At 36.4% G+C, this 25,661-nt stretch overlaps 1 protein-coding gene across 1 annotated transcript in view; it reads left to right on the forward strand.

Moving 5' to 3' along the window:
* Positions 1-25,661, forward strand: part of DMD (dystrophin) — a 1,667,815-nt gene that overhangs the window by 282,908 nt on the left and 1,359,246 nt on the right. Inside the window, exon 16 of the mRNA XM_040633145.1 lies at positions 13,475-13,598. Coding sequence (XP_040489079.1) covers positions 13,475-13,598 — 124 coding nt within the window. The remainder of the gene's footprint in view (positions 1-13,474; positions 13,599-25,661) is intronic.

Consider the following 25,661-nt stretch of genomic DNA (forward strand, 5'->3'; position numbering starts at 1 on the left):
AATGTGGTGAAAAAGGAACCCTTACATGCTGTTGGTGGGAATGTAAACTGGTGTAGCCGCTGTGGAAAACAGTATGGAGGTTCCTCAGAAAATTAAAAATAGAACCACCCTGTGATTCAGTAATTCCACTACTGGGTGTTTACCCGAAGAAGACAAAATAGCAGCACCCCTATGTTTATTGTGGCATTATTTACAACAGCTAAGATACGGATACAGCTTTTATTCTTGTGGTCACAGTACCTACCAAAACAAGATAATGTGAAAAGTAGCATAGGGCTGGCTTAAACCCAGTAAGAAAGAGTCACGGAAGGCCGTAGTCATAGTAGCTAACACAAATATGGCTTCTACCACATGTCAGGCACTTTACTACGTATTTTTTGCACATATTGACATACGTAAACGTTAAATGGCGTAAAGTTTTTTTTTTAATGCCCCCTTTTTGCCAATGGGAAAAATGAGGCAGAGAAAGGTCAGGTGACTTGCTCCTGCTTGCAAAGTTTGTAGGGAGCAGTTTAGTCAGGATTTGAACCCAGGCATCTAGCCCAGGATGCTGCATTCTTAAACTCTATCATGCTGTCTTTTGATAAGAAGTTAAAGGTGATTTCATCAAATTATTTAGCTGAAATTAAAAGCTTTACTGAGACTGTTTAAGAATTTGTTGAGGTCTGTGTATGAAAAGTGTGCAGTTATCCAAGAGTATGACAGTTCTACATTCTGAAATCTCTTAGACTCTAGGGTCCCATTGGAGCATTTGTCTGTCTTTAAATACAGAAATATTTTTCAGTGAAAAGAAACATTCTTTCAAAGTTAGGTGTCTTTTTAGTATCAAGACATACATGGGGGTCCTGGTAATTAAACGCTTTTTCCAAGCGCAAGACTAAGTGTTAACCATTGTCTTAATCTCATTATATGTCGTAAATAACAACCTTTGTCATCTATGCTTAATATCAGTTCTAATGTCAGAAAACACATCAACAGATTGGAAATTTGGGGATTTTTAGGAAATTAAGAATGATTCCAAAGTAAAAATAAACTAGGAATGGCAGCTATATAATAATGCCAGGGAGGTATCAGTTATGTAGCTAAGGATCATAGTTAATGAAAATGTTTAGAATTAATGTCCTAGTGTTAGAGACTCCAATCAAATTTTAAAATAGCACAGTAGTTAACTACGAGCCTTTGCTGTATACCAATAAAAAGGAAATTTGTATTGACTTTTCCTTCATATATAAAAATATAGGTTTTCTTTTCATTTGGAACAACGGAAAATAAGCGTAGTGTAGTAGAAATCTTTGGATTTAGGCAGACCTGGTTTTGAATCTTTATTCCAGGCTTCATTGTGTGTTGAAAATAAAGGAGGTTTCTCGATTTCTCGGTTTCTCTGTGTTCATGGTCTATGAAATGAAAATTATAAGAACTTGAACTGTTATCGTGAGATATGAATTTTTTCTTTATGAAAGCATGTGACACGAACAAGATGTTTAAAATGCTGTTTTTCTTTTTTTTCTTTGAATGTGATTGAATGTAAAATTAACATCTAGATATACAGGAATATAATTGTACGCAGATTTATAGAGCATGAGTGTCTGCCTATTTATGAATGTTCAAAGATGAGGTAAAATTAATGAACTCGGGAAAAACTACTGGGTTACGAAGTCCAGAAAATGCTGCCTTATTATTTGAGTTAAGCGTGTCTCCCTGAATTGAAGACATTTTCTCAAGGGAATCTCTGTATTACGACTTTAAGATACTTTGGCGTGTGTATTAAGATGGCTGAAGGCATTTTAACTGTGCATCTGAGGGTGTCTTACTAACATGTTCTCTTTACACCATTTTATCTATATCTTTGGACATTTTATGTTTTTCTGTAAGAGAACTCCCATGAAAAATCCATTTGTCACCATCTTATCGTTATGTAGATAAGAAAATAAAAGAGAAGCCAAATTGAGGATCAGACAAGCAGTGAAAGGGAGTGTGCGCCCTCTAGTGACCCACATTTATTTCTCCCAAGGGCTTACACAGCTCTTCTTTTTGGTTTCATCATTTTAAATAAACATCAAATTTGATTTTAAAATAAATGCCTCAGAATTTTCCACTTGAGCATATTACATTGTATGATCATAGATTTATTACTATGACAAGATTTCATCTATCACTTAAGAGAATATTTCTATTAACCTGTGTTAAGGTGATTTTCTTGCACAGAACTGTGTTTCAAAGGGACTTTCAATTTACTGAAAATGAAAAATAGGCTCTAGGCATCTGTGGCTTAGCAACATTTTATTTCCAGTCCTCCGGGTCATGTAATTTTTGTCCACATGCTTGCACGCTCCTTGGCTTTAAAACTAACTCCTCTAATATAACTGGTTCTGACATCTTAGAATTTGGGGGATTTCCTTAATTCTTAAGGTACATTTTCCTGAAGGTTCTATTGGCAGAAGATGCTAAAGTGAGTTCTTCATAGCCCTATCACGTTTTAGAAATAAATGTCACCAAATTATTTTTAAATGGTTAAGATCTGTTACCAAATAAGAAGATTATTTTAGTCATTTTTATCTATCAGATGTTAAAATATTTTAGTTATGTTTTACTTTTTCACTGAGAAACAAAATTTTGTAGGAGTTTCATTCCATTCAGTGCAGTTAGCTATCCTAGAGCTACAAAGATTAATATCATTGCCAGATAACTCGTGGAGGTTTCTAGCATTTATAGCTTAAAAATATTAAATCATTGGGGTTTGTATCCAAGGGCATATATTTTAAAAGGCAGTATTTTTATATGCCTTAAACATATAATTTGGTTTGCCATAATTGACAATGAACAAGATGCACAATTTTAAGGACAAATTTTATGTACTGGTTTAGAATTCAGAATTTTAAAGCACATGTTAAGTAGGCATATTTTAGGACAAGGTAAACTACATAGAAATTGATTTTTTAGTATCTTTTCAGATGCGTTTCTGCACAATCTGGAATCATTAAATTTTACTGTACTGAAACATATAATTTTATGAGTGGTGTGCTTAAACTTACACGTATAAAACTAGAAAAATCATTTAAGTTTATAAATAAGATAATGCAAACATAAGGAAAATAGATTACTTGATAGGACTGTTACTGTAGTAAGTTTATGGTAATTGAAGACAGTGTCCTTTCTCATTCATCATACTTTGTTTCAGGTGCCATGTAAACTGTTGAGTTTGTAGGGTTCATATTATAACGGGGAGTTATAACATCCTTAGGCGTCATTTAATTTGATTGCTAGATAAACAGACTAATATTATTAGAATATCAGCGCCGCAATGTAAGCAAAACTGACCTCGGCTTTGCATCTCAGGTCGAAATTGTTTTAATTAGTGAGGTAGATAAACACGTTTAAGAGTAATTTTTGAAAAGTATATGTTAGTTTCTATTTTAAGACCAGTTTGATGGAATGGAAGCTTTTTAACTTTTGCAATTTAATGGGAGAAGTAAAGGAAGATCAGAGAAAGTAAGTCACCTGCCTAAGAAAACAGCATAAAGATCATGATGATTGATTAAAACCTGTGACATGTGACTTTCAGTTCAGTAATTTTCCACTGCAGCATATTTACTTTACATTTAAAGCACATACAAACATACACATAGAAACACTTACGTACATCACATACGTTAAAAAACTATAAGGCAGTCATGTGGCCCTATCTCTTCCCCCCACCAAGAAAAACACAATCACACTATACAAACACACACACATACACACACGTGTATGTATACAGTACACAAACTACCTTGATTTGGAGGAGGTATTTTTTGAAATGTTGACTTGCTTTCTCTGAGTTAAATAGGATTTTTCCCCTTAGAATATTTTACAACTATGAAAGTATAGTAATTACCATATACTCAGCACATCTTAAAGTTTCAAAAATACTTTATTTTTAGCACTAACAGAATTTATACTGAATTTCATTTGATGTTTTTTAAGATCTCTCTGATTCAAATTGAATTTGTGCTCTATTTAATATTTAAAAGCAAGTAACATGTAGAAACATAAGGGAAGGAGGGACTGGCTTTCCCAGAAAGAAAGTTGAAGGGGGAGGGTTAGGGAGAGGTTGATCAAGAAAATCTTCACAGAAGTTGTATATCTTGAACTGAATCTTGGAAGATGAGTAGGAGTTCATCAGATGGTCTGAGATCAGGAGAGTACCCATATGCCGATATGAAATTAAAATGTTTTCTCATGTTCTAGAACTCTGAAGAAGATAATTATTAAAAATATAATTAACAGGGCACCTGGTGGCTCAGTCAGTTAAGCATCTGCCTTCAGCTCAGGTCATGATCCCAGAGTCCTGGGATGAGTCCCACTTGAGCCCCCAGCCCCCAGTCCAGCTCCCTGCTCAGCAAGGAGAGTGCTTCTGTCTCTCTCCCTCTGCCCCTCCCCCCACTTGTGCTCCCTCTATTGTTCTCTCTCAAATAAATCAATAAAAATCTTTAAAAAATATAATTAACAAAATTTTAAACTCTTACCTCCCTTCCAAAAATATTTCTTCCATGTTGTAATACCATTGAAAAAGAATCATAGTTTTGTTTCCATTAACCATAAAAGTGTGTGTGCTAGCTAATTAAAATATACATTACAAATTTGGCTTGTTAAGTTACCTGGTCTAGGTCCTGAGCCTTAGGATCCTGTAATAGTTAACATATTGCACAGAGTCAACACTTTACTTTCTAAAGATCTTCGGCATCTAAAGATGAGGCTTTTAAGTTTTTATGAAGTTCTATGTGCAAAGATGTTTAAAGATGTAAAATGGCCATTCATAACCTAGCTCACTAATCAAATTAGTTAAGTCTGGGAACTTGGAGGATTTCTATTTTCAAAGTTTACACTTTTGGGAGTAATGAGTTCCAAATGGTATATTGAAAGTGACTGAACTTAAGTTTATATAAATGTGTCATGTTAGTTTAATACTTTATATGGCAATCACTGTACAGAAAATTTGCATAATACAGTCAGTGTCCATTAAGAGGCTCTTCTGACCTAATTAGCACAATTATCATAAGGCACAAGTTCCATACAATGGCATACTATTGACATTTTGAAACTGACAAGTTTTTAAAGTGCAAGTATTTATCTAATTCTTTTGGGTGTGTTTCTGTGTTTTTTAAAAAAATTATATGCAAATAATGAATCATGGTACACTACATCAAAAACTAAGGATGTACTGTATGGTGACTAACATAACATAATAAAAAATTATTAAAAAAATAAAGTCATTAGTTTGAAAGGAAAAAAATTATTTACTTAAAATATTTACACACTGACATATGTCTCCTAATTTTGACCATAAGGGAATGTAACTGATCTAATTAGCATAGTCTTTATGGGAAATTCAACTGGATGAAGTAGAGTCCATTTGTACAATACAATCTTTTTCTTTTTAGAGGGGGAATGGGAGGGAGAGAGAATCTTAAGCAAGCTCCATGCCCAGCACAGAGCCTGACAAGGAACTCACTGTGGGGCTCGATGTGGGGCTCTATCTCAGGACCGTGAGATTGTGACCCGAGCTGAGGTCAAGAGTCTGATGCTTAATGGACTGAGCCAGCCAAGCATCCCTGTACAATACAATCTTAAGGGAAAACTTTAATCTTCTGAATATCTGATATATATGCACCATATTTTTTGATATTTTGAAACTTCCAAAAAATGGAAGGTATCTTTGAAAATGACCTTGGTTTGATAATAAATCCTTTGCAAATAATAAAAATTGAATGATATGGTTGCTCTGCTGTGTGGGACCTTACAAATTTTAGTTTTGTAATGAGTGCTTCTGTAAAAAAGAAAAAAAGTCACTTCAGCTAATCATACATAATAACAAAGATGAGATTTTGGAACATGCTTGAGAAATAGAGGACAGGGTACTGATCAACAATGATAGGAGAAAAAATCATTTCGTAAAAAGAGAATAAGAAGTCATAATTTTCTTAGTAGAAAAAAAGGATTTTAAGTTGGGTAAAATTAGACTGGATTTAAGGGTTAGAATCTATAATAACATACAGACATACTTCTCTGTTGTAACATTGTGTGATATTAAGTACAGAGTAACATTTTAGGATAGTAAGAGGAGGAAATGATAAGGAATAGAATAATAGGCTGATTCTGAGGGTATAGAGGCTCATTATGAATAACTTACTACATATCAGCTCATGAACAATGATTTTATGAGAGTTTTAAAAGTGAAGAAAAAGAATTAGTAGAAATGAGTGATTTAATGAAAAAAGAAAAATACATGCACAGAATCCAAGATTTATTATGGCATTGAAAATCATTGTTCAGTGTTTTTCTTGAGGGTTTTTGAGAAGGTAACTGAGTTACAGTCGTATGATGTCTTTAGTTGGTGATGAAATCCCCAGCCTCAGGTAGTACAAAGCATGGTAGAAAATACCACCAGCAAAATGCTGGGAGAGTAGATAGCACCCAATTTATGAACATGTATGGATTGCATGTTAATTTGCCATATATCCCAGCTGAAATATCAGAAAAATATTGAATAGTAACGAAAATGTGAAAACTGGGCAACAAACCACAGAAGGTGATGAAGCAGGAGCTGCCAGATTGATAAGGAATAAAATAAATGTGCCTTTGTTACTTGGAGGCCAGTATCTGAGTAGGAGCCAAGAAGGAGACCTTGTTCATTTTGCTAAAAGCAATAGAAATGTCACTGAGACTAAGCATTGAATGTGGGCTGTTGGTGCTCAGAAAAAGAGCAGGGGAGGCCTTTTGAAACCCTGTCTCTGCTTCCCCTTCACCCTTCCATCCTCATTGTTGGCATAAAGAGATGGGGATGCCTACTGGCAGAATATTGGAGAGGGAAAACAATGCTAGCAGCTGACAGTTAATTCCCAGAACTCTGAGGGATGGTGTCGAATGTTAGATGTTGGAGTGGAGGCTGGCTGTATATTACATTGGGATAGAACAAGTTTAAGTAAACAACTCAGAGAGATGGTTGAAGCAACAAGCCCAAATGGAAGCAACAGGAACACACACACACACACACACACACAGACACACACACACACACACACACACACACACACACACACACACACACCATACAAGTAGGATTTGGTAAGGAATAGCTCAGAGCTTAAATCATGTAAGAATTAGGTTTAGGTTCCACCTCTTTCCAAAGGGATCAAGGTGTCACAATTAGGGAAGAAAAGAGAATGTCTAACAGCTGAGAATAGTACAAACTCATTGACATTTTGTTTCATTCTATTTCAGAAAGAAAGTATAACGTATTAACCTATGTACCTATGAATAGACATTTTTTTCTTAGGTAAAGCGCTGCACTCACAACTGCCCTAGAAAAATTTGAAATCCTTTTTAAAAATCTGTATATCAAAAAAGGAGTATAATCACTCTCCAAAGGATCCTTATGTAAAAGAGAAGTTCAGGCATCTTGTGCAACCTCTTTCCAAATTTATAAAGTCAGACAAACAAAAAAAAAAATTGAATGAGGAAAGACCTCTCTGTGGAATTTCACATCCTGTTGCCTGAATTGATCTGAATTATTAGACCTGCATGCCAACTGGTGCCCAGGCTTCCCTTAAAACCTTCACAGACTGAGCAGCAAGCAGACGGTTACCATGGTGTTGACTCCACAAAGCCTTCATTGTGTGGAGATAACCAATTTACTTGACAGAGCCTCTAGTCTAGAAGCTGATTTAATCCTAATTCATTGAAAAAGGTATTTTTTTGATTATCCAAAAAAAAAAAGAAGTCACAGTGCGAGCTGAGCCCCAGTTCATGTCTTAAAGCACTTTATTTTGTCAAATAGATGTTTTACTAAACCACCCTTTTTGATAATGTGGGCAGATGCATTTTTATCTCTGTTATCTATGGAGGTTAATACCATGGCATGTAGTAAGCACTTAGCATAAATTTTGTGGCAGAAATGAAGGGAAATATTTGGCTGTTTTAAAAGGAAGCATATATAGCTTCTTCATAAAGGCAAGTGTCTAAAAGTGATATAAGATTTTTTTTCTGGATGAAAATTATTTACTGTCACATTGAATAACTTTTTTTTTTTTTACAATGGATTGGAGATGGTGGTAAACAATAATTATAACATGTGTGTAAATAAGACCCCTGTAAATTCCAGGACTGGTGGAAGGCTTTCTCCAACATAGGTCTTAGCAGATCTCTCCCAGCTGTGATGCCAGCTGTGTACCTTCAGCGAGTTTTAGATTCATAGACATGTAGGTGGAAGTGAGCAATCTTTCCTAAAGACAATCTGAATCAAAAGGGTGTGAGACTAATGAGATAAATTCTAAAGGGGGAATTTGACAGTGAATCGTGGATATTCACATCTCACCTTTATGAGTCAGAGTATATTTGGTGTGTAATTAGGTCAGGCTGATTTAAAGGGGAAACGACAATTTTGACCAAAGTGGCTAAAGTGGATTATGCTAAGTAGCCAAGTTTTCAAGAAAGAAATGTTCTAATGGATAGGTGAATGAGAGTCAGTGAAGGCTTTTACTTCATTGGAATAGGGACAAAAGTTAAGTGTGGCTCTGGTCTCCCTGAGAAACTTGAAGTGAGATTTGTTTCTAGAAGGGCTTGAATAAAAAGCGAAGTAGAATATAGGCTTAAGTGGTCTGTCAAGGCCGGGTCGGAATAATTTTGATCTTTATGCTAAGAAAAAATGGGAAGTCTTTGAAGGATTTTATGAATGAGGGTAACATATTCACGTATGTTTTTAGAACCTATCATTTGCCAGTAGTGCAATGAGAGGATTCCAGAAAGGCTTTCCAGAGCCATTGGAGAGGGCATTGCAGTAGTTTTGATTATATTTAATTGCAAGCTGAATGAGGATACCAGCTATGGAGACCATGAGAAGAAGACAGATTCAGAAGAAATAGAATATTTGATGGATTAGACCTTGCAATTAATTAAATGTGAGAGGGAAGGGAGAAGAAGGCAAAAAAGATGATATATGGTGATGCCATTAATAGATCTGAGGAACACTGGGGGAGTACCCACTGGGGGGACAAGAGCAAACGATAAGTCTTGACATTTTATGCCGAAGGAACTTTTATAGTGTGCAAGTGGAGATGGCCAGTAGGCAGACGGTTATGTAGCTGTGAAGCTCAGAAGTAGTGCTTGAGTTATATATCTGCATATATATATATATATATATATATATATCAGAATCTTTGATACATGTAGAGTGCCATTGCGGTCATGAGCATGGGTAAGATTGCTAGTAAAAGAGCAATAGGCGGGAGGGAGCCTGGGGGGTTCAGTCGCTTAAGCGTCCAACTCGTGATTTCAGCTCAGGTTGTGATCTCATGGGTGGTGGGATCTGCAATCAGTGGGGAGTCTGCTTGAGAGTGTCTCTCTCCCTCTCACTCTGCCCCTCCCCCCTCAAATAAATAAATTTTTCAGAAAAATTGACTTATCTCCCTCGTGGTGGGGAAAAAAAAAGTAATATAGTGAATAGAAGATGACTGATGAACCAGGCCTTGATGACTTTAGTATGTTGTGAGAGGATGGAGGAAGATGAGCCTGAAGGAAAAAGATTACCAGTGGTCATAGGAATTAAAGACAAAATAGAGTAGAATGGTATGAAAGCAAAAGGAGGAGAGTGTGCTCAACAGTGTTAAGTGTTGCTAGATAGCAAGAAAGTGAAACTCTCCATAGGCTTTAGTGACCTGATTCCTGTATTATGCTTTTGTTGAGAACCAACAGTGAGTGGAAAGAGTGAATAGGAGGTGGAGAACTGACAGTAAACTGGGTAACTCTTGCAGAACATTTGCCTTTGTAGAAGATAAGAGAATGGCTGGAGGGAACTATGAAGGTCAAGAGGGGTTTGACTTTAAAAAATAGGATTCTGGGTGCCTGGGTGGCTCAGTCAGTTAAGCACCTGCCTTTGACTCAGCTCATGATCTCGGGGTCCTGGGATGGAGCCCGGCATCAGGCTCCCTGCTCAGCAGGGAGTCTGCTTCTCTCTCTCTCTCTCTCTGTCTCTCTAACCCTCCCACTGCATGTTCTCTCTCTCTTTCTCAAATAAATAAAAATCTTAAAAAAATAGAAGTCAACAAGAAGTTGTTCTTGTTAAAACTTATTCAACAACAAGTTTAAATTTCTATATGCAGAATTTACTTGAAAGGGAGGGGTTGAATTTGCAGTAGATAGATAACAAAAATTTGATAGACTCACATGCCTGTGAGGAAGTGAAAGAGCAAAGTATTAATGGCAGGTAGAGGGATTGACTTTAGGTAAAGAAGGGAAACTCACTCAAATGTAAAAGAAGGGAATGAGAAGGGCACACGCAGGTAAGATTGAATATTTGGACACAGGAAGTGGAAGAAATTCTAACCTTATAGTTGTACTTTTCTTGGTGGAGTAAAAAATGTCATCTTTTGATAGCTGGAGAAGGAAGATGGGTTAATGCTTTGAGAGCTTTGGAAAAACTTTAAAATAGTCCTGTGGAGAGTCAGAGTTTAAGGTGAAAACAACTAAAAATGGCAGGATGCTGGGTTCATTTGACGCTATTGATCATTGCTTTAGTTTGGGTTCCCCAGGAGTGGATCTGGAAGATTTAGGGGCAAGTAGTTTATTGGAGGAAGTGATCCCAGGAAGCAAAGTCGGGGGGTGAGGGTAGGAAAAGAAGGCAGCCAATAAAGGATGATACACGAGTGGGTTATTGTTGGAGGCAGTTAACCGGAGTTGAATCTGTCTGGGAACCCTCTGAGGTTCTCTGTGTAACTTTCATCATGATGGTCACTCTGAAAGGCAAGGGAACTGGGATATTGATCTACCCATGCCCAGCTCTCTCTCGTTAAGTGTCACTCTGGTGGGATTAACATTTTAGCACCTCTGGTATGCCCCGTGCACTGGCAAGTGGATGCCTGCAGGCAGAGAGAGACACAGTGATGTCTGTATTGTACCAAAGGAAAAGCAGAAATGCTTTTCTTAAAATATTCTGATGGAAAACCAGCACTGAATTTTGTAGGTGGATGAGTGACCAGAGTGAAAGATTTGATTTGGTGACTTAACATCAAAAAGAGAAAGAGAGGTGTTTAGAAGCATGCAATAGGACTCTATTTCAACATCGCCATTATGAATTAAGAAATAGGAAACCCGGTAACTAGACTTCCAGGAAAAAACAAATGTAGGGAAGATAACAATCACCATGATAAAATGAAAATCCGTAGATATTTACAGTCCACATGCAAATAAAAGTTTTGACATTCAGTGACATGGGATTGGAGTCAAAATCTCTGAATTGAGATCTCTGTTCCTTCGGTTTCTTGTTGGGTACCCTTCACGCAGTAAATATTTGTCACTGTGAACCAGGCTCTATTTGAGGTGAAGGATATGATGGTAAACAAAATGAATTAAGTTCCTTCTCCATGGTACTGATAGTCTGAGGTCAATTCACTTAATTCCTTTGAGCTTCCATCTCTTTACATGAGTGGAGAGATTAATACCTTACCATAGGCTTTTTTAAGAACACAAAAAGAGAATATGTTTTTGGAAGTGTTTCATGTTCTATGAAGGTCTGTATGTGTTTAATTTTAAAACAATAGCCTGCAACTAACATGCCAAACTTTATCAAGTTTGTATGACTAAAAGCCCTGAAGTAAGAGGTCAGGAAATCACCTCCTGGGGCCCCTGGGTGGCTCAGTCAGTTAAGTGTCTGACTCTTGATTTTGGCTCTGGTCATGATCTCTGGGTTGTGGGATCGAGCCCCTCATTGGGCTCCACGCTGGGTGTGGAGCCTGCTTAAGATTCTCTCTCTCCCTCTCCCTCTGCCCTGCACACACTCTCTCTCTTAAAAAAAAAAAGAAAAAAGAAAAAAAAAAGAAAAGGAAATCAGCTCCTTAGTTTGTGGTTGTGGAGAACTGGCTTAGTGATAGTTTATGTGAATAATTCTGGGATGTCTAGCTCAATTTAACTTCAGTGTGAGTTAAAAGTCTAATATGGAAGTCAAAACACTGATCAAACTCATGGGCTGCATATCCAATAAGATAATTGTCTATTCTTTTCTGTTTGTACTAAACACTACTGACATGATCTATTTAGGAGCCAAATTTTAAGTAAGATACTGACAAGCCAAGGCATTAGCCATGGAAATAACTAGGAATAGGGTAGGGTACCCTCACGTATTTTCTAGTGGATTTAAAGAATTGATTTCAACTATGTGAGAGTTGTCTTGGATAAGAAGATATAGCATGGTGATAAAAGTACATTACTTGGTGTCTTAAATTTTATATTTGAACTTTTGTCCTATTTCACAAACTTCCCATGAAAATTGAGTTAATATTTTTCTGGGGCCTTGTTGGCTGTTGTTTTAATAAACTTGGATTAGATGATTTCTAAATTCTCTTTTCATAGATTCTTTACAGGTGCTGATAAAATCTAGGGGTTCCTTCTCAAGAAAAATGCACACACATTTAGAATTGTGCCTGGAATTTCATATGATGCACACACTTCCTCCTCCCTTGCAGTCCGCCCACGACTCTCCTCCAATCTCTGCTTTAACTTGATCTGAGTGACCTGATGAAACATTTAACTCCCATTGGCTCCATAGGTCTCTACAATAAAAGAATGAGAATATCAGGGTATATGATTAGGTGTCTATTGCAGCATAACAACGCACTGCAAATTTAGTGGCTCAAGACAGAAGTAATTTATCTTTTTTCAGGGTTCCGCAGTGTGGGCAGGGCTCTCTGGGTAGTTCTGAGGCTCTAAGTGATACCAGCTGGAGAATTCATATGGCTATATTCAGCTGGTGTTTGAGATGGGTCAAAGGTGAAAGAAAGCTTTCTTCACGTGCGTGGTGCCTCATTCGCTTCCACGTCGTCTCTCCACCTGGCTAGATCGAGCTTCCTTAAAGAACCATTAGAATTGTTAGCTAACAGTTGCATTCTCAGTGCATGTTCTAAGAGGACAAGTTCCACAGTGCAAGCACTTATGAAGCCTCTGCTTGCCTTACACTTCCTAATATCCCATTTGCCCTAGCAAGTCACATGACCAAATTCAGAGTCGGTATTGTTGGAGACTACACAAGGACATGGATCTCCAAGGTATGGTTCAATGGGAGCTACCGACAGGAATTTTTTTGTTTGCTGTAAGTACTTTCCAGACAGAAAGAGGGTTATCTTGGGAAGTAGTAATTTTTCAGCCAGTGCAAACATTCAAGCAGAGGTAGAGTGCTAGCTTATAGGAGATACTCTAGGAAGGCGATTGCTACGTTGAGCTTAATAAAATGACCTCCACGATCATAGGACTGTAGATCAAAGCTCACTCCAAATTTTGAGCCTACATAACTAAGGAGATGGTAGTGCTATTAACAGCAACAGGGGCATCAGGCAGGAGTCTCAGATTGGAAGGAGAATGGTAAATGTGGAGAGATTGCTTTTTCTTTTTTTCATATAGAAGAAAGAGATAATCAGGAAATAATGACCCTTATTTTTTCCTGTCTTAGGTTGGATGTCGATATAACTGAACTTCACAGTTGGATTACTCGTTCAGAAGCTGTGTTGCAGAGTCCTGAATTTGCAATCTATCGGAAGGAAGGCAACTTCTCAGACCTTAAAGAAAAAGTCAATGTAGGTTATGCATTAATTTTTATGTATTTTCCTAAGTTTCGCTGCTTGTAAACTCTGTGCTTTGTACTATCTGATTCTGTCAGTTGAAAAGATTAAAGCAATATGGAATAATGCTTTTAAATATATCTTCAAAGTGTATTTTACATATCCAGCAGAATCAAAGTTTAGCATCGAGAAATCTTTCCGGGTTCTGCTGTGACTGAGCAGGGATGCTTTTCGTAAACCTTCTTTAACATTTATATTATTTTGCTGTAAATTAACAATTTTATAACATGAACTCATATTGGTTTTCCTTCATGTACTGTTCTGTCACCTCAAGGCTGGGACTTAGCAAGCTTGCAGAATAGACAAGACCCTTAGAAATACTGTACGTAGGACCCTGTTTATGCTGTCACTATCATCAAAAAATTACTCTTTATACTCATTAGTATTTGTCATAACAGATTTGCATTTCCCAGATATTTATGTATTGCCTTACCGTAACCAAAAGATGTCCAGCCTTTTTCAATATTTATTTATAGTAAGAGGTGGTTTACTGTTTTTACTCCCTGCTGAGACATTATAGTTGTGTCCTTCACAATAGGGATTTTTATTAAGTTAATAGGAGCTGCTTCATCTTCAAGGACATTATCAGGGCTTTGGTATTTCAACTTCTACAATTATAAAATATCCATTTTGGCAATTGTTTGTGAGAGCATTTCTAATAGGCAGAGTAAATACCCTGGAGTGGGCAGGCTAAAGAAACAAATATTCTGAATGTTAAATAATTTCACCTATAGGAAGGTCACATGTGTGGATAACTCAGTTTCATGTTTTGAGCATTCAGTTTCATACCAGACGAACTCTCTTAGATTTTTCCAAACACAGCACTATCTTAGATACAAGCTAATACTTGCTCTGGGGTTGGAACCTTTGGAGAGCAAAAAATGATTTTCTTCTAGGAGAAAATAATCTATTTTTTAGGCTGTTTGAGGTAGGGGGGAGATGATTCCATCAACATGTCTCAGAGTTAACAATTTATAAATTGGGAAGTTATTTTAAAAACATTAGTTATATACAATGTTCTGTCATTAATCTAATAATAGTTATAAATAATTTTAAGAAATGGGCACTATGATAATGTTTAAGTTTTGACATTAAACTGAAGCATAATATATATAGTAGAAAGTTAGCAGAATGTATTATTTCAAAGTATACTCATTGAAGGTATGTTTTTTGTTATGATTGTGGAGGGAAATTCTCTAAGTAGAAAACTGCTTAGAGAAGATAAAGTCTAAAATACATTTTAAAGTTCATGTGATGTATTTGGCCACTGAAAGTATGAGTCACCTTGGGCAGACATTTTATTGGCTAATTTAAATTTTTTAAAATTTATCTCAATAATCTACTTATCGGTTTGTCATCCTATTTCTGTATCTTAAAACAGCTCTGATCAAGCAGGAAAATTGAGTTCCAGCATTTCAAGAATATAAATTCAGAAATTTCCTCTTATCATATGGTTACCTAGAAGCAATTTGCATTTAATCAATAGTGTCAGGAATGACAGACTGAAAGTGCTAAAAAAAAATGTACAATATAGTACGAGTGGTTTTCTGATGCCTCATGAGTCACCTTTATCAACTTCTCTCATTTTCTGAAATAACAGCATCCTTCTTAATTGCCTACTAAAATAGGACATGAAATGATTTACCTAGACATTTCCTTCAGGCTAAATATAATATATACATATTAAAAATCCTTGAGAGAAATAAATAGTAATGATGGTGGATATTCAGTTTAGGCGTACATTAATTTTCTTACTTCTTCACCTGTCAGTATATGTAACTTATTTTGAACACACGGGAGGCCCGTCTCATGAACTTGAGTGGTATTCATTTTTAGGCATCTTTATTAAAAGTGGCTAAATATTACCTTCTTTTTTTTCTTTCTTTCACTTGACTCCTTCATTCATCTATTACTTTCAAGTACTTTCAGCCAATTAGAATGGCCTAGAATATTATCAGTTTGGTTTTATATACTTTTAAACCCAACATTGTTTTTCCTTCTCTATTAGGCATGCGTTTTATCTATATAATTAACATAATGCACTTACATAAAAGTTGAATTCTAGGGGACATTTCTACTGCAAGTGGTCCCTGGACAACCAATATTGGCATTGTCTGTGAGCTTATTAGAAAGTATGAGTTCAGACCGAATGAATCAGAATTTGCATTTGAACAAGATCCACAGGTGATTCGTTTGTACATGAAGGTTTGAGAATCCGTACTCTAGGGCATCATCTGAGACTTTACCAAACTCCTAGATCCTTTACTCGTTCTGTTAATGTCAGCACAGTTGAGAAGTTCAAGTGGAATTAGCTGGTGTAGCTACTCAACTTCTTGAATTGAGCACGTGGTAATGTAAGGTACTAATTATAATAACAAAACAATCTAGTCTTACTGCAAGGTGGTTGTACACCTGTATAGTGTTCTCTTGAAAGCCTTCATACCAGCTATTAAGGTCAACAGGCCTTGGCCTCTTTCTGGAGCCCATGCTTGCTCACACCCATACCAAATCAACTTTTAACAAAGTTCTGTTGGAAATCCTGAAGCCATTAATTCTACATTTCTTTTATGTCTATTATCTGGGTTTGCCACCCACAATATAGGTATCTCTGTTCATCTGTGTTTTCTTGAATCTTCATCTCTCTGCCCTTCTACACTCATGTTCTTCATGAGGGTGCTTTCCCACGCACAGTCCCTGTGCATTCTGACGTCCTTCTTCCAAAACAAACTTTCTGTCCTATGTACTGGTTCTAGTCCTACATGGAAACGACTCTTACCCTCAAGAACACCACTAAGACTAGTGACTCTTTCACTCCCCCACTCATTTATTTTTTTATGTTCAGTTAGCCAGCATACAGTACATCGTTAGTTTTTGATGACAATTCATTAGTTGAGTATATAGCCCACTCATTTACAATTGCTGGTTTCCTGACTTCCCAGGGCCATTCCGAAGGTACTGCTTTCTGTGTTAAAAAAATGTATCTCATCCCTTGTGTTTCATGCCCGATGGCCATCTGTCACTCACCATTTTGTGATATTATTTTGTCATTGAATACTGGCACCAGGATCACAGTCTTCTCCACCCACGTTACGCCTTCATTAAAAATCTCAGACCATATTGGTTGTCCTGCTATCTCCAAAAGTTTCCAGTTCCCTGATCTGCTCAATTCAGCTACCTTCTTGCATAACTAGACTGTCAATATTTCACTGCCAGATATTACTCTGTTTGGGAAATACTATACTTACACAGACACTTTGGTACTTCTCCACAGGCTTTCCATACGTTCCTAGTAAATATTCTTCTTCCTTTCTCTTGACAATTATTTCAGGTTTTTAACAGGCATGGTAGATGACTTTCCCTCTTCGTTTGTTTAAGATAATATTTAACAAATTATGTGTATTTGTGCTCATATTCTCCCCCCCCCCGCCTTGGTGGAAGAGATTGTGCTTTGGTTGCTTAAGGCTAATCTGTCTGTGAGTGTGAGTGAGTGTGTGAGTGTGTGTGTGTGTGTGTTCTCAATATCTTCACTACGTCCTAAGAAACCTTCCATTCAGCCACACATTCATATCTTCAATAAAACCCTCCTCTCCTATAAACATATAGGACTATTTTTGTGTCTTAGTTACTCGACTTCTCTGCAGGACTCTGGTTAACCTCTTTATCCTTCATGAAATTCTTTTCTCTCTGGGTTTATGGGATACCATTATCTACATTTTTGGTCATTTGTTCTATCTCCTTTTTCCTTTACTATTGATATTCTACACAGTTCTTCCCTTGTCTTTCTTCCCTGGATTATCCTCATTCCTTCCTATTCAAATAACATCTATTTCCTAATGGCCCCCAAATATTTATCATTAGCTCATGTCTCTCCCTTGCAGCCTAAGCCAGTTTATTTAATTGCTTAATAGACAACTTTAATTGGGTATTTGCCTGAAAACTTAAAATAAATCTCATGATCTCCCCAGACCTCCTTTATTCTTTCTCTTTTCTTTCTTTCTTTCTTCTGACAGCCTAATCCAGAAACCTAAAAGCTCACTGGGTCATCTAGATTTTTAGTTCCTACCATTTGCATGTCCACCCAAGATCAATTAATTTCATTCCCGTAACCACTCTTGAAACTGTCCAGTTCTTTCTATTCCTATCACTACAACCCTGTTTAATGCTAATATCATGGGTTACCTCTGTTTGAGATAATCCTTAGCCGGTCTTCCCTGCCACTAATACTTATTTCTTTAGGGGTTTTCACATCACTTTTGCAAAGTGAACTTACTAAAACATAAATATTATCCTATTATGCCTCTGTTGATACTCATTTGAAAAGGCAAAAAGCAGCCACTGATAATCAAGAGCTCGCTGGGCACTTCAGTTAGGCTTGGCGATGCTCGGTGCTGTACTAGTGCTCACAGCTAGCCTGTGGCGCTCTCCGGCTGCGTAAGCGCAACGGCTCAGGATCGCAGCAGTAGACAAGGCCACTTCATGATTGTGATGGATCAAGACCAAAACATGACCATCTTGTAATCATGTTTCAACAGATGAAAAAATGTTTGCAGACCACCGCAAATGACTGCATATCCCCATCTTCACTAATGTGGCAGATTATGCTGCCTTACCAGTCATGGTTTCAGCCTCTCTACATCTTCCTGCCTCCTAGATAAAAATTTTTAAGATGTGCAGTCACAGAAGGACCTCCATTTCCTTATGGCATCTAATTAAAGGCAAAGCCCTGCTTCCTTGACCACTCTTCCTCACCTTACACGTGCCCAAATCCAATCAACTCTTTCTAAACATCCTCTTAGAGACCTACCCCATAGTTCACTATTCTGTGCCACCTCTCCTGTTGCAAAGCTACATCAACCTAACTTTGTTTATATAGGCATGTTCCTGGTGGCCTTTGGGGGGAAGGTGTTGACAGAGTCAGTATTTTCATGTTCCATTTGTGAAGGCTACCATGACCTAATTTCTGTTACCTTATCCTTACCAATTTCTGGCCATTCTAACATTGAGTAGATTGCTGGTTTCTAGACATTAATGACTGGAACTTAATTTGTTTTTGTTTTTTGTTTGTTTTGGTTTGGCTTACTTTGGTTTTGGCATGCCAGTGCCTAATATAGTGCCTGGTACTTAACACAGTTGATATTTGACTATATGAATAAGTGATTTTTTTTTTCAGTTCCTCAGGCACGTTTTAAGTTAGGCTCTGCTACCAATATGAAGGCTATAACAACTTCTGAATAAACATTTGAGTGAATAAATTACTGTTTCTGTCAAAGGGCAAAACTTCATTATAGAATGTTAAGTGAATAGAAAATTAATTGCTTCTAAAGTCAGGGTAGGCCTCTGGGGAATCTGGAACTTATTTCATATTAATTAGAGAAGATGTCATGAGAGGAGGAGGCTTTTAAGAGATGCCGATAAAGAAGGAGGAAGAGGTCATAGAGTGTTTTTAATCAACTTATTAGAGAATCCGTAAACTTCCCTTCTTCTTATACTTTGCTTAAAACTTAATTATGTTTCTTTTTTCTCTGTATTATACAACTTGGTTTCTTTTTATTTTGCACTTGAAGTTACACATTTTAGAATTCATAATTTCCTGATATCTCTAAGAATTTTTATGGGCCTTTAATATATTTTAAAATTAACAATACATTCCTTATGGAATGGTTAACTGATGCCTTTTTTTAGCTTCTGTCTCTGTACTTGAAACTATCTGCACTAGATACATCAGAATCTGAGTAGTATCTTCTAAACATATGATCGTATATTGAATATATATTGACTGAAGTATTTCATATTCTCTGTTAAGAAAAATAATTTCAAAATTAATATGTTCTATTAGAAAGAATAGATACTTTTAAGATTAAAAATACTGTGTACATGTATGTGTACACACACATACATATACAATAAACAGAGAAACAGACATGCAGAAAAGCTGGATGAGTTTCCCGAGGATGACAGATTAGAGAAAGATAATCATGGCTAGGAAAGAGACGCTTTCCCGAATAAGGTGATTTCTAAGAGGTAGTTTTAATTATGGGTACTTAATCCTGTAAGAAGCATTGTACCTGGGAAGAGGAAAATTGGTGCCCTTCATGAAAGATCTTTCTGTATAGTGGTGAAAGCTGAAATCTGACCACAGATACTTGGACTAACATTGAAGATGAAATGCGTAGAACAAAGTAGATGTCATAGTTGAAAAGCATTCAGGTGACACTCTTGGCCTTGAAAACAAGGGAAAAGCTAACACATACAAATGTAAATATATATACAAACGTATCACACACACACACACACACACATATATATATATATACATACACATATCTCTCTCTCTCTCTCTCTCTCTATATATATATATATATATACACGTATTTATATATCTGTCTATTGAAAGGGAGAGAGAGAGCCATGGGGGAGGAATAAAGACTGATGATGCTGAACATTTGAAAATAACCTGAGAAAAAAATAGCCACGAAATCTGTGAGACCAAGAAAGAGTTGTTGCTCTTATTCCCTAGTGATAGCAAAACATTTCAAAATGTCAGTATAACATGACATGATCTGAAAATGCAGGAACAACTTAATTAGGGTACTTTAGATATGGTATTTCTACTAGCCAAATAGAGCACTTTTTTTCTTTCTTTCTTTTTTAATTTAAATTCAGTTAGCCAACATATAGTACATCATTAGTTTTTGAAGATGTGTTCAGTGATTTATCAGTTGCATGTAACACCCAGTGCTCATCACATCATGTGCCCTCCTTAATACTCATCACCCAGTTACCCCATCCCCGCACCCCTCCCCTGTGAAACCCTCAGTTTGTTTTCTGGAGACCATAGCCTCTCATGGCTCATCTCCCTCTCTGATTTCTTCCCATCCAGTCTTCCCTCCCTTCCCCTATGATCCTCTGTGCTATTCCTTATATTCCACATATGAGTGAAACTGTATGATAATTGTCTTTCTCTGATTGACTTATTTCACTTCATATAATACCCTCCAGTTCATCCATGTTGTTGTAAATGTTTATCTGCTCCCGAGTTCCAAAGAATCCTGGTTATTACCATAGTCAAGAAACATTCTCTTCTCTTTTGTTCAGTATCAGTTCTACATTTTACAATCTCCAATATGAATTTGGATCAGGATAATGCATTTTCAGTTTCTTCCTTATGAGATCCATGTCTCTATTATCTTGAAATTTCATTCCATTTATGTTAACGTTAACCTCTTCTAGCCTTACAGTTTTCTGTTTCTTTTTCATGGAGTCCATGATACTTTAGTGAGGATGCCAAAAAAGGTTGCTGAAATATTGTCTGGTAGACCATTTTTGGGAGATTATACTCCCTCTGATTTTCTTCAGTATGACATTGTTTCATCATTCTGTAATAAATATAAGCATTGTGTTGTTTTTCTCTTCTTTTCCTCAAGTAAGGTAAGATTCTATTAAGTTTTGACTTAATGAATTTTACACGGTGCTCTTTGTTTCCCGTTTGGGTAGTTGTTTATTACTTCTATCAGGACTTCATAGCGGTTCTGTTGGAAAGCAGGCCAGTGTGCCTAACTCTGCATCTAATCTGGATCTTCTAGAAGACTTTGATTTAATCCAGCTTTATTTTATTAAATTTGCATCTCCTAACCTCCTAGGCTGGTTCTATAATCACTGTATATATAGCTACTAGAATTTGTTACACGTTACAACTTCATAGAGCATTTTAACTGTGGGTAGGGTGGGAGAGACAGTAATATTGTATGGAGGCATTATGCTACAATGGACCTCACCTTACTGTGCATCTAACTATGTATTAGGTACTCTTCCAGGCCCTGGAGATGGCATGAAGAAGGAAATTCTTGAGGATATCTGACCTTTTACAGTTTCTACTCCAGTGAGGAAGGTTAAAAATAAGCAAGGATATGCAAAATGTATAGAATGTTATTGATAAGTGTCAAAGACAAAAAATAAAGGAGGAATGAGAGCTAAGAAGTATGTGCATGTGTGTGCACCCATTTGAGTGTGTGTTTGTGTGTGTGTGTGTGTGTGTGTGTGTAGATAGACTAGCAGTAGAAGGCCTCCCTGAGAAAGTGACATTTAAGTAAAGATCTAAAGGCAGTGAAGGATTTCTAGATAGCTGAGATAGGAGCATTTCCGGCAGAGGGAATGTATAGGTCTGAGGGAGGAGCATGCCTGGAGTGTCAGAGAACAACAGAGTACGACAGAGGTGAAGAATCAGGGTGTTCAGTCACAGAAGAAGAGGTCTAAGAGATTAAGGACGTTACGGTCATGTGGGCCATGGTTAGGACTTGGGCTTTTACTCAGATGAGAAGGGAAGCCACTAGAGAGTTGAGTTGATATCTATTGTGTCTGGCTTTTTCTGTCTGTCGTGTTGAGAATATATCATCAGGAATCAAAGGTATAAGTAGAAATAGCATTTAGTAGGCTGTTTGGAAGCATCTAGACCACTGAGTGATGATGGAGTTTTTGTTTTGTTTTGGTTTTGGTTTTGTTCTGTTTTGTTTTGTTTTTTACTAGTGTGATAGTAGTGAGCACAGTAATAACAGCATTTTCAGGATGTGTCTTGAGGTTACAGTCAATAGGAAATTCTGAGGGATTCTATACAGGGTTTGAGAGTAAAAGAACAGTCAAGAAGGATTCTAAGTTTTTGGCCTCATAAATGAAGATCTAGATGTAGTTCTCTACATGTGTACAGGGAGATGTGGAAGAACAAGCACAGGGGGTTGAGTAAAGGGCGTCCTTGACGTAGGAGGAAGACTGTGTACTTGTAATTGAGGAAACCAACTTAAGAAATATTTTGAAGAAGAGGTATCCTCTGAATCAAATTATGATGATAAGTAAGTTGAGAACTGAGGATCAGCCATTGGATGGAGTAGCACAGAAGGCTAATGGTGTTGTTAAAAGCAACAGTTTTGATGGTACTGAATAAGGGAATAGGTGTGAGAGCCAGTTTTTTCTCTTTCTCTTTTCCTTCTTTCATGGGCTAGTTTTTACTTTGCAGTGTAGACCGTGGAAGGCCCATGTTTCTCCTGGTGGTACATACCCCTTTAAAGTCAGGGATATGCTCTCCCGTTTTTCCAGAAGCATGTTTCTCTCCAGACTTTGTTTTTGGTGGTCATGTGATTTTTATTTTACTTTTTCTATGCAGTTGACATATTTTTTTTTTTCTGAGAAAACAAGAGAAGGTAGAAGCATTAGGAACTACTAATCTAACCTATTTTAAGACTAAAGTTCATATATTTTATTTGAAAATGAATGCATAGACGTCCAGGTCCAGGAAAAAAAGAGGATTTTCGGTGATGTTTCTTTAGTCAACTTCTTTAACACTTTGTATATGTGGTTATTGGGATACTTGATACTCATTTTTGTGATTAGATAATCTAATCAACTCTTGGGCCAAGATTTTTTTTCCTAAAGCTTTTTTAAAGGCTGTTGAAATCACCATTCATTTGGATGCCCACCTGTGGCACTTTGGGACGTTTTCAGTTTATGTGATTGCATTTGTTACAGCTTTTAGTTATTTCTGGATTTCTGTTTTACTATGAAAGAATTGTCCCAGTTTGGGAAATAAGTTATTTGAAGAACCTCCTTTAATCTCAGAATCCCTGAAGGGTAGGTATCTTTATTGTTACTTTACATAGAAAGTATTGATGCTCAGAAAGGTTGAATCACTTTCCAAATGCCAAACAGCTGGTAATCAGTGGAGACAGAATTCAGACCATCTGAGAACAGAATGACTCCAAAACTTTTCATTGCCTTCTTGACTATCTTCTGGCTACCCTAAATTTTCTCATTTTTTATCAACCATCTATAGCTGTGTCTGAAATGAAATGTTTTCTGGACTCTTCACTGTCTTGTTCATACTCCTCAAAGCATATTTGTGCCAATATTTCTCTTTATTTTCCAATATTCTCTTTAAAGAGATGTTACTTAGCAGAACCCAGATACATCTAAATATTGTTTTGTGGTGTCCATTAAATGCTTCTTTCTCAGGCCTATCTCTCTATTTATACATCACTTACTCAGTTTCTGTATAATAGACATCTGGCAATGGGGTGCAGTAATTGAGTTGTACACGGAGTTACCAGTTTATAGACTGTCAGTGTGCATTCTGAGTAATCAGGCATTTCTTCTGATAGCTTGGTGCCCATGCTGCATTACTGGTTAAATATTTTGAATATCATCTTTGACTACATGCAAATTATCAGGTCGCCTTGGCTGTGAGTTGTAGTCAGATAAGTTCAAAGCTGTTTGATTAATTTCCATTGAAATACTCTTAGAGCAGCAAAGTGCATTTGAAAGAGAGCTGAACTTGTAAATAGATGATTGGGGTTCTAATATTGGATCTGAAACTTTTCACTTCTACCATCTTGCATGTATGCCTTAAGCTTGCTGATGCTCAGTTTTCTCTTGTATAAAAGAGGATAAAATACTGATTCCTTCTATCCCACTGAAATATGAAATGCATATGTGTAATTTGGTACACAGTATAAGGAATTCCATTTTTATCATGGTTATGCCGGTGTCTTCAAAAATTTATACACTTCTGTGTGCCTCACTTTCCTCCTTTTTCAAATTGTGAGAGTAATGGTAGCTACTCCATACATTATTGTTTTCTTGTAGTTATCGCTATTATGTGTATATTAGAATAACTGAAATAATGTGATTTAACCAAACTAGGCATTAAAGCTAGTTACCCCTGAAATAATCAATTAGAAGTTTTCCCCTCTGTGAGGAATACTAATTGATTATTCCATTAGATGCTTAGAATAAAAAGATTATGATCAATGACATTTAGAAAGCCAATGATTTCTTTTCATCATTTATAAAGACAACATTGTGTTCTGATTCTACTCTTTATAATTTCATATATAAAAAAGCAAAAACTCCATGTAGTTAAAATAGAAACCCCTCTGATAGGAAGGGGTAACTCTGTTTAACTTGCAGAATACCTGTTCGTTTTTACTGTTCTTGTTCTATTGTAGTGCATTTATTTTTTACTTGTCTCTCTCCCTCCCTCCCTTTCTCTCTCCACCCCCCTCCCCCTTTTGCTGATATAGGTCAAATGGGGAATACCCCACATCCTGCTATAGCTCTTGGTACTTGTGAATGTTACATATTAACTTAGAATGTGCTTATTTTTTTCTCTTCTAAAGTACTCAGAGTCCTTTACAAATAACATTTACCTTTTAATGGAGAATAAATGTAAAGTATTGGAGAACATGTGCCAATAAGCTGCCTTATAGGAACAGAGAATTTAGAAGACAGAAATTGAGAGTTGAGAAAATGTAAATTTTGGAACTTCGTCTAGATTCTTACCTTTAACAAGATATTGTGGCTACTTTATTTTCATGGACTTCTCAATTCTACTAGAAAGTTAAAATCTTCCAGAGTTGTGCAAATACTTGTGTCAACAATTTGATAATGCCTTTGTGAAAATGACCTTCAAGGTAACCCAGAAGTTTCACCTGCTAATTGGTATGGGATCCTGGAGCATATAATCCCCAAACACCACAATCTATGTGCTTTGAAATTTTCAAGTAGAATCCAAGGTATTAAAATGTGTCTATCACTTTTAGAGTTTCCCTACTGATGAGATGAACCTGAATTTCCATTTGCTGCCCTTGACAGCATAACATAAAATGTATATTTTCAAGATAGAGTATAAATACTTTTAAAAAAGCCCAAACTACCATTTTATAGCATTTTATTTCATTTACTTTACTAAATTTTAATTAGTATTTTATACATTACAGTTTTTTTCCTGATAGGATATATTCTATTGTCTACAGGCTTTTTTTTTTTTTTTTTTTTTTTTTTTAGCAATTTTGAGTTCTTGATCTTGAATCCAATAATCCTAGTTCATGATCTTAAATCAATTTTAAAAGCCCTCCTTTCAGTTGTGGTTATTTCTTTAAATTAGAGAATCGTTTTAAATATTTTAAAATGTATGGATTATACTATGAGCATTCCCATTATTTGGTGTGCTTGGGAAATAGTCTAGTTTAGCAA

This window comes from Ursus maritimus, assembly GCF_017311325.1.
Source record: "Ursus maritimus isolate PB19 chromosome X unlocalized genomic scaffold, ASM1731132v1 scaffold_X1, whole genome shotgun sequence".
Taxonomy (NCBI): domain Eukaryota; kingdom Metazoa; phylum Chordata; class Mammalia; order Carnivora; family Ursidae; genus Ursus; species Ursus maritimus.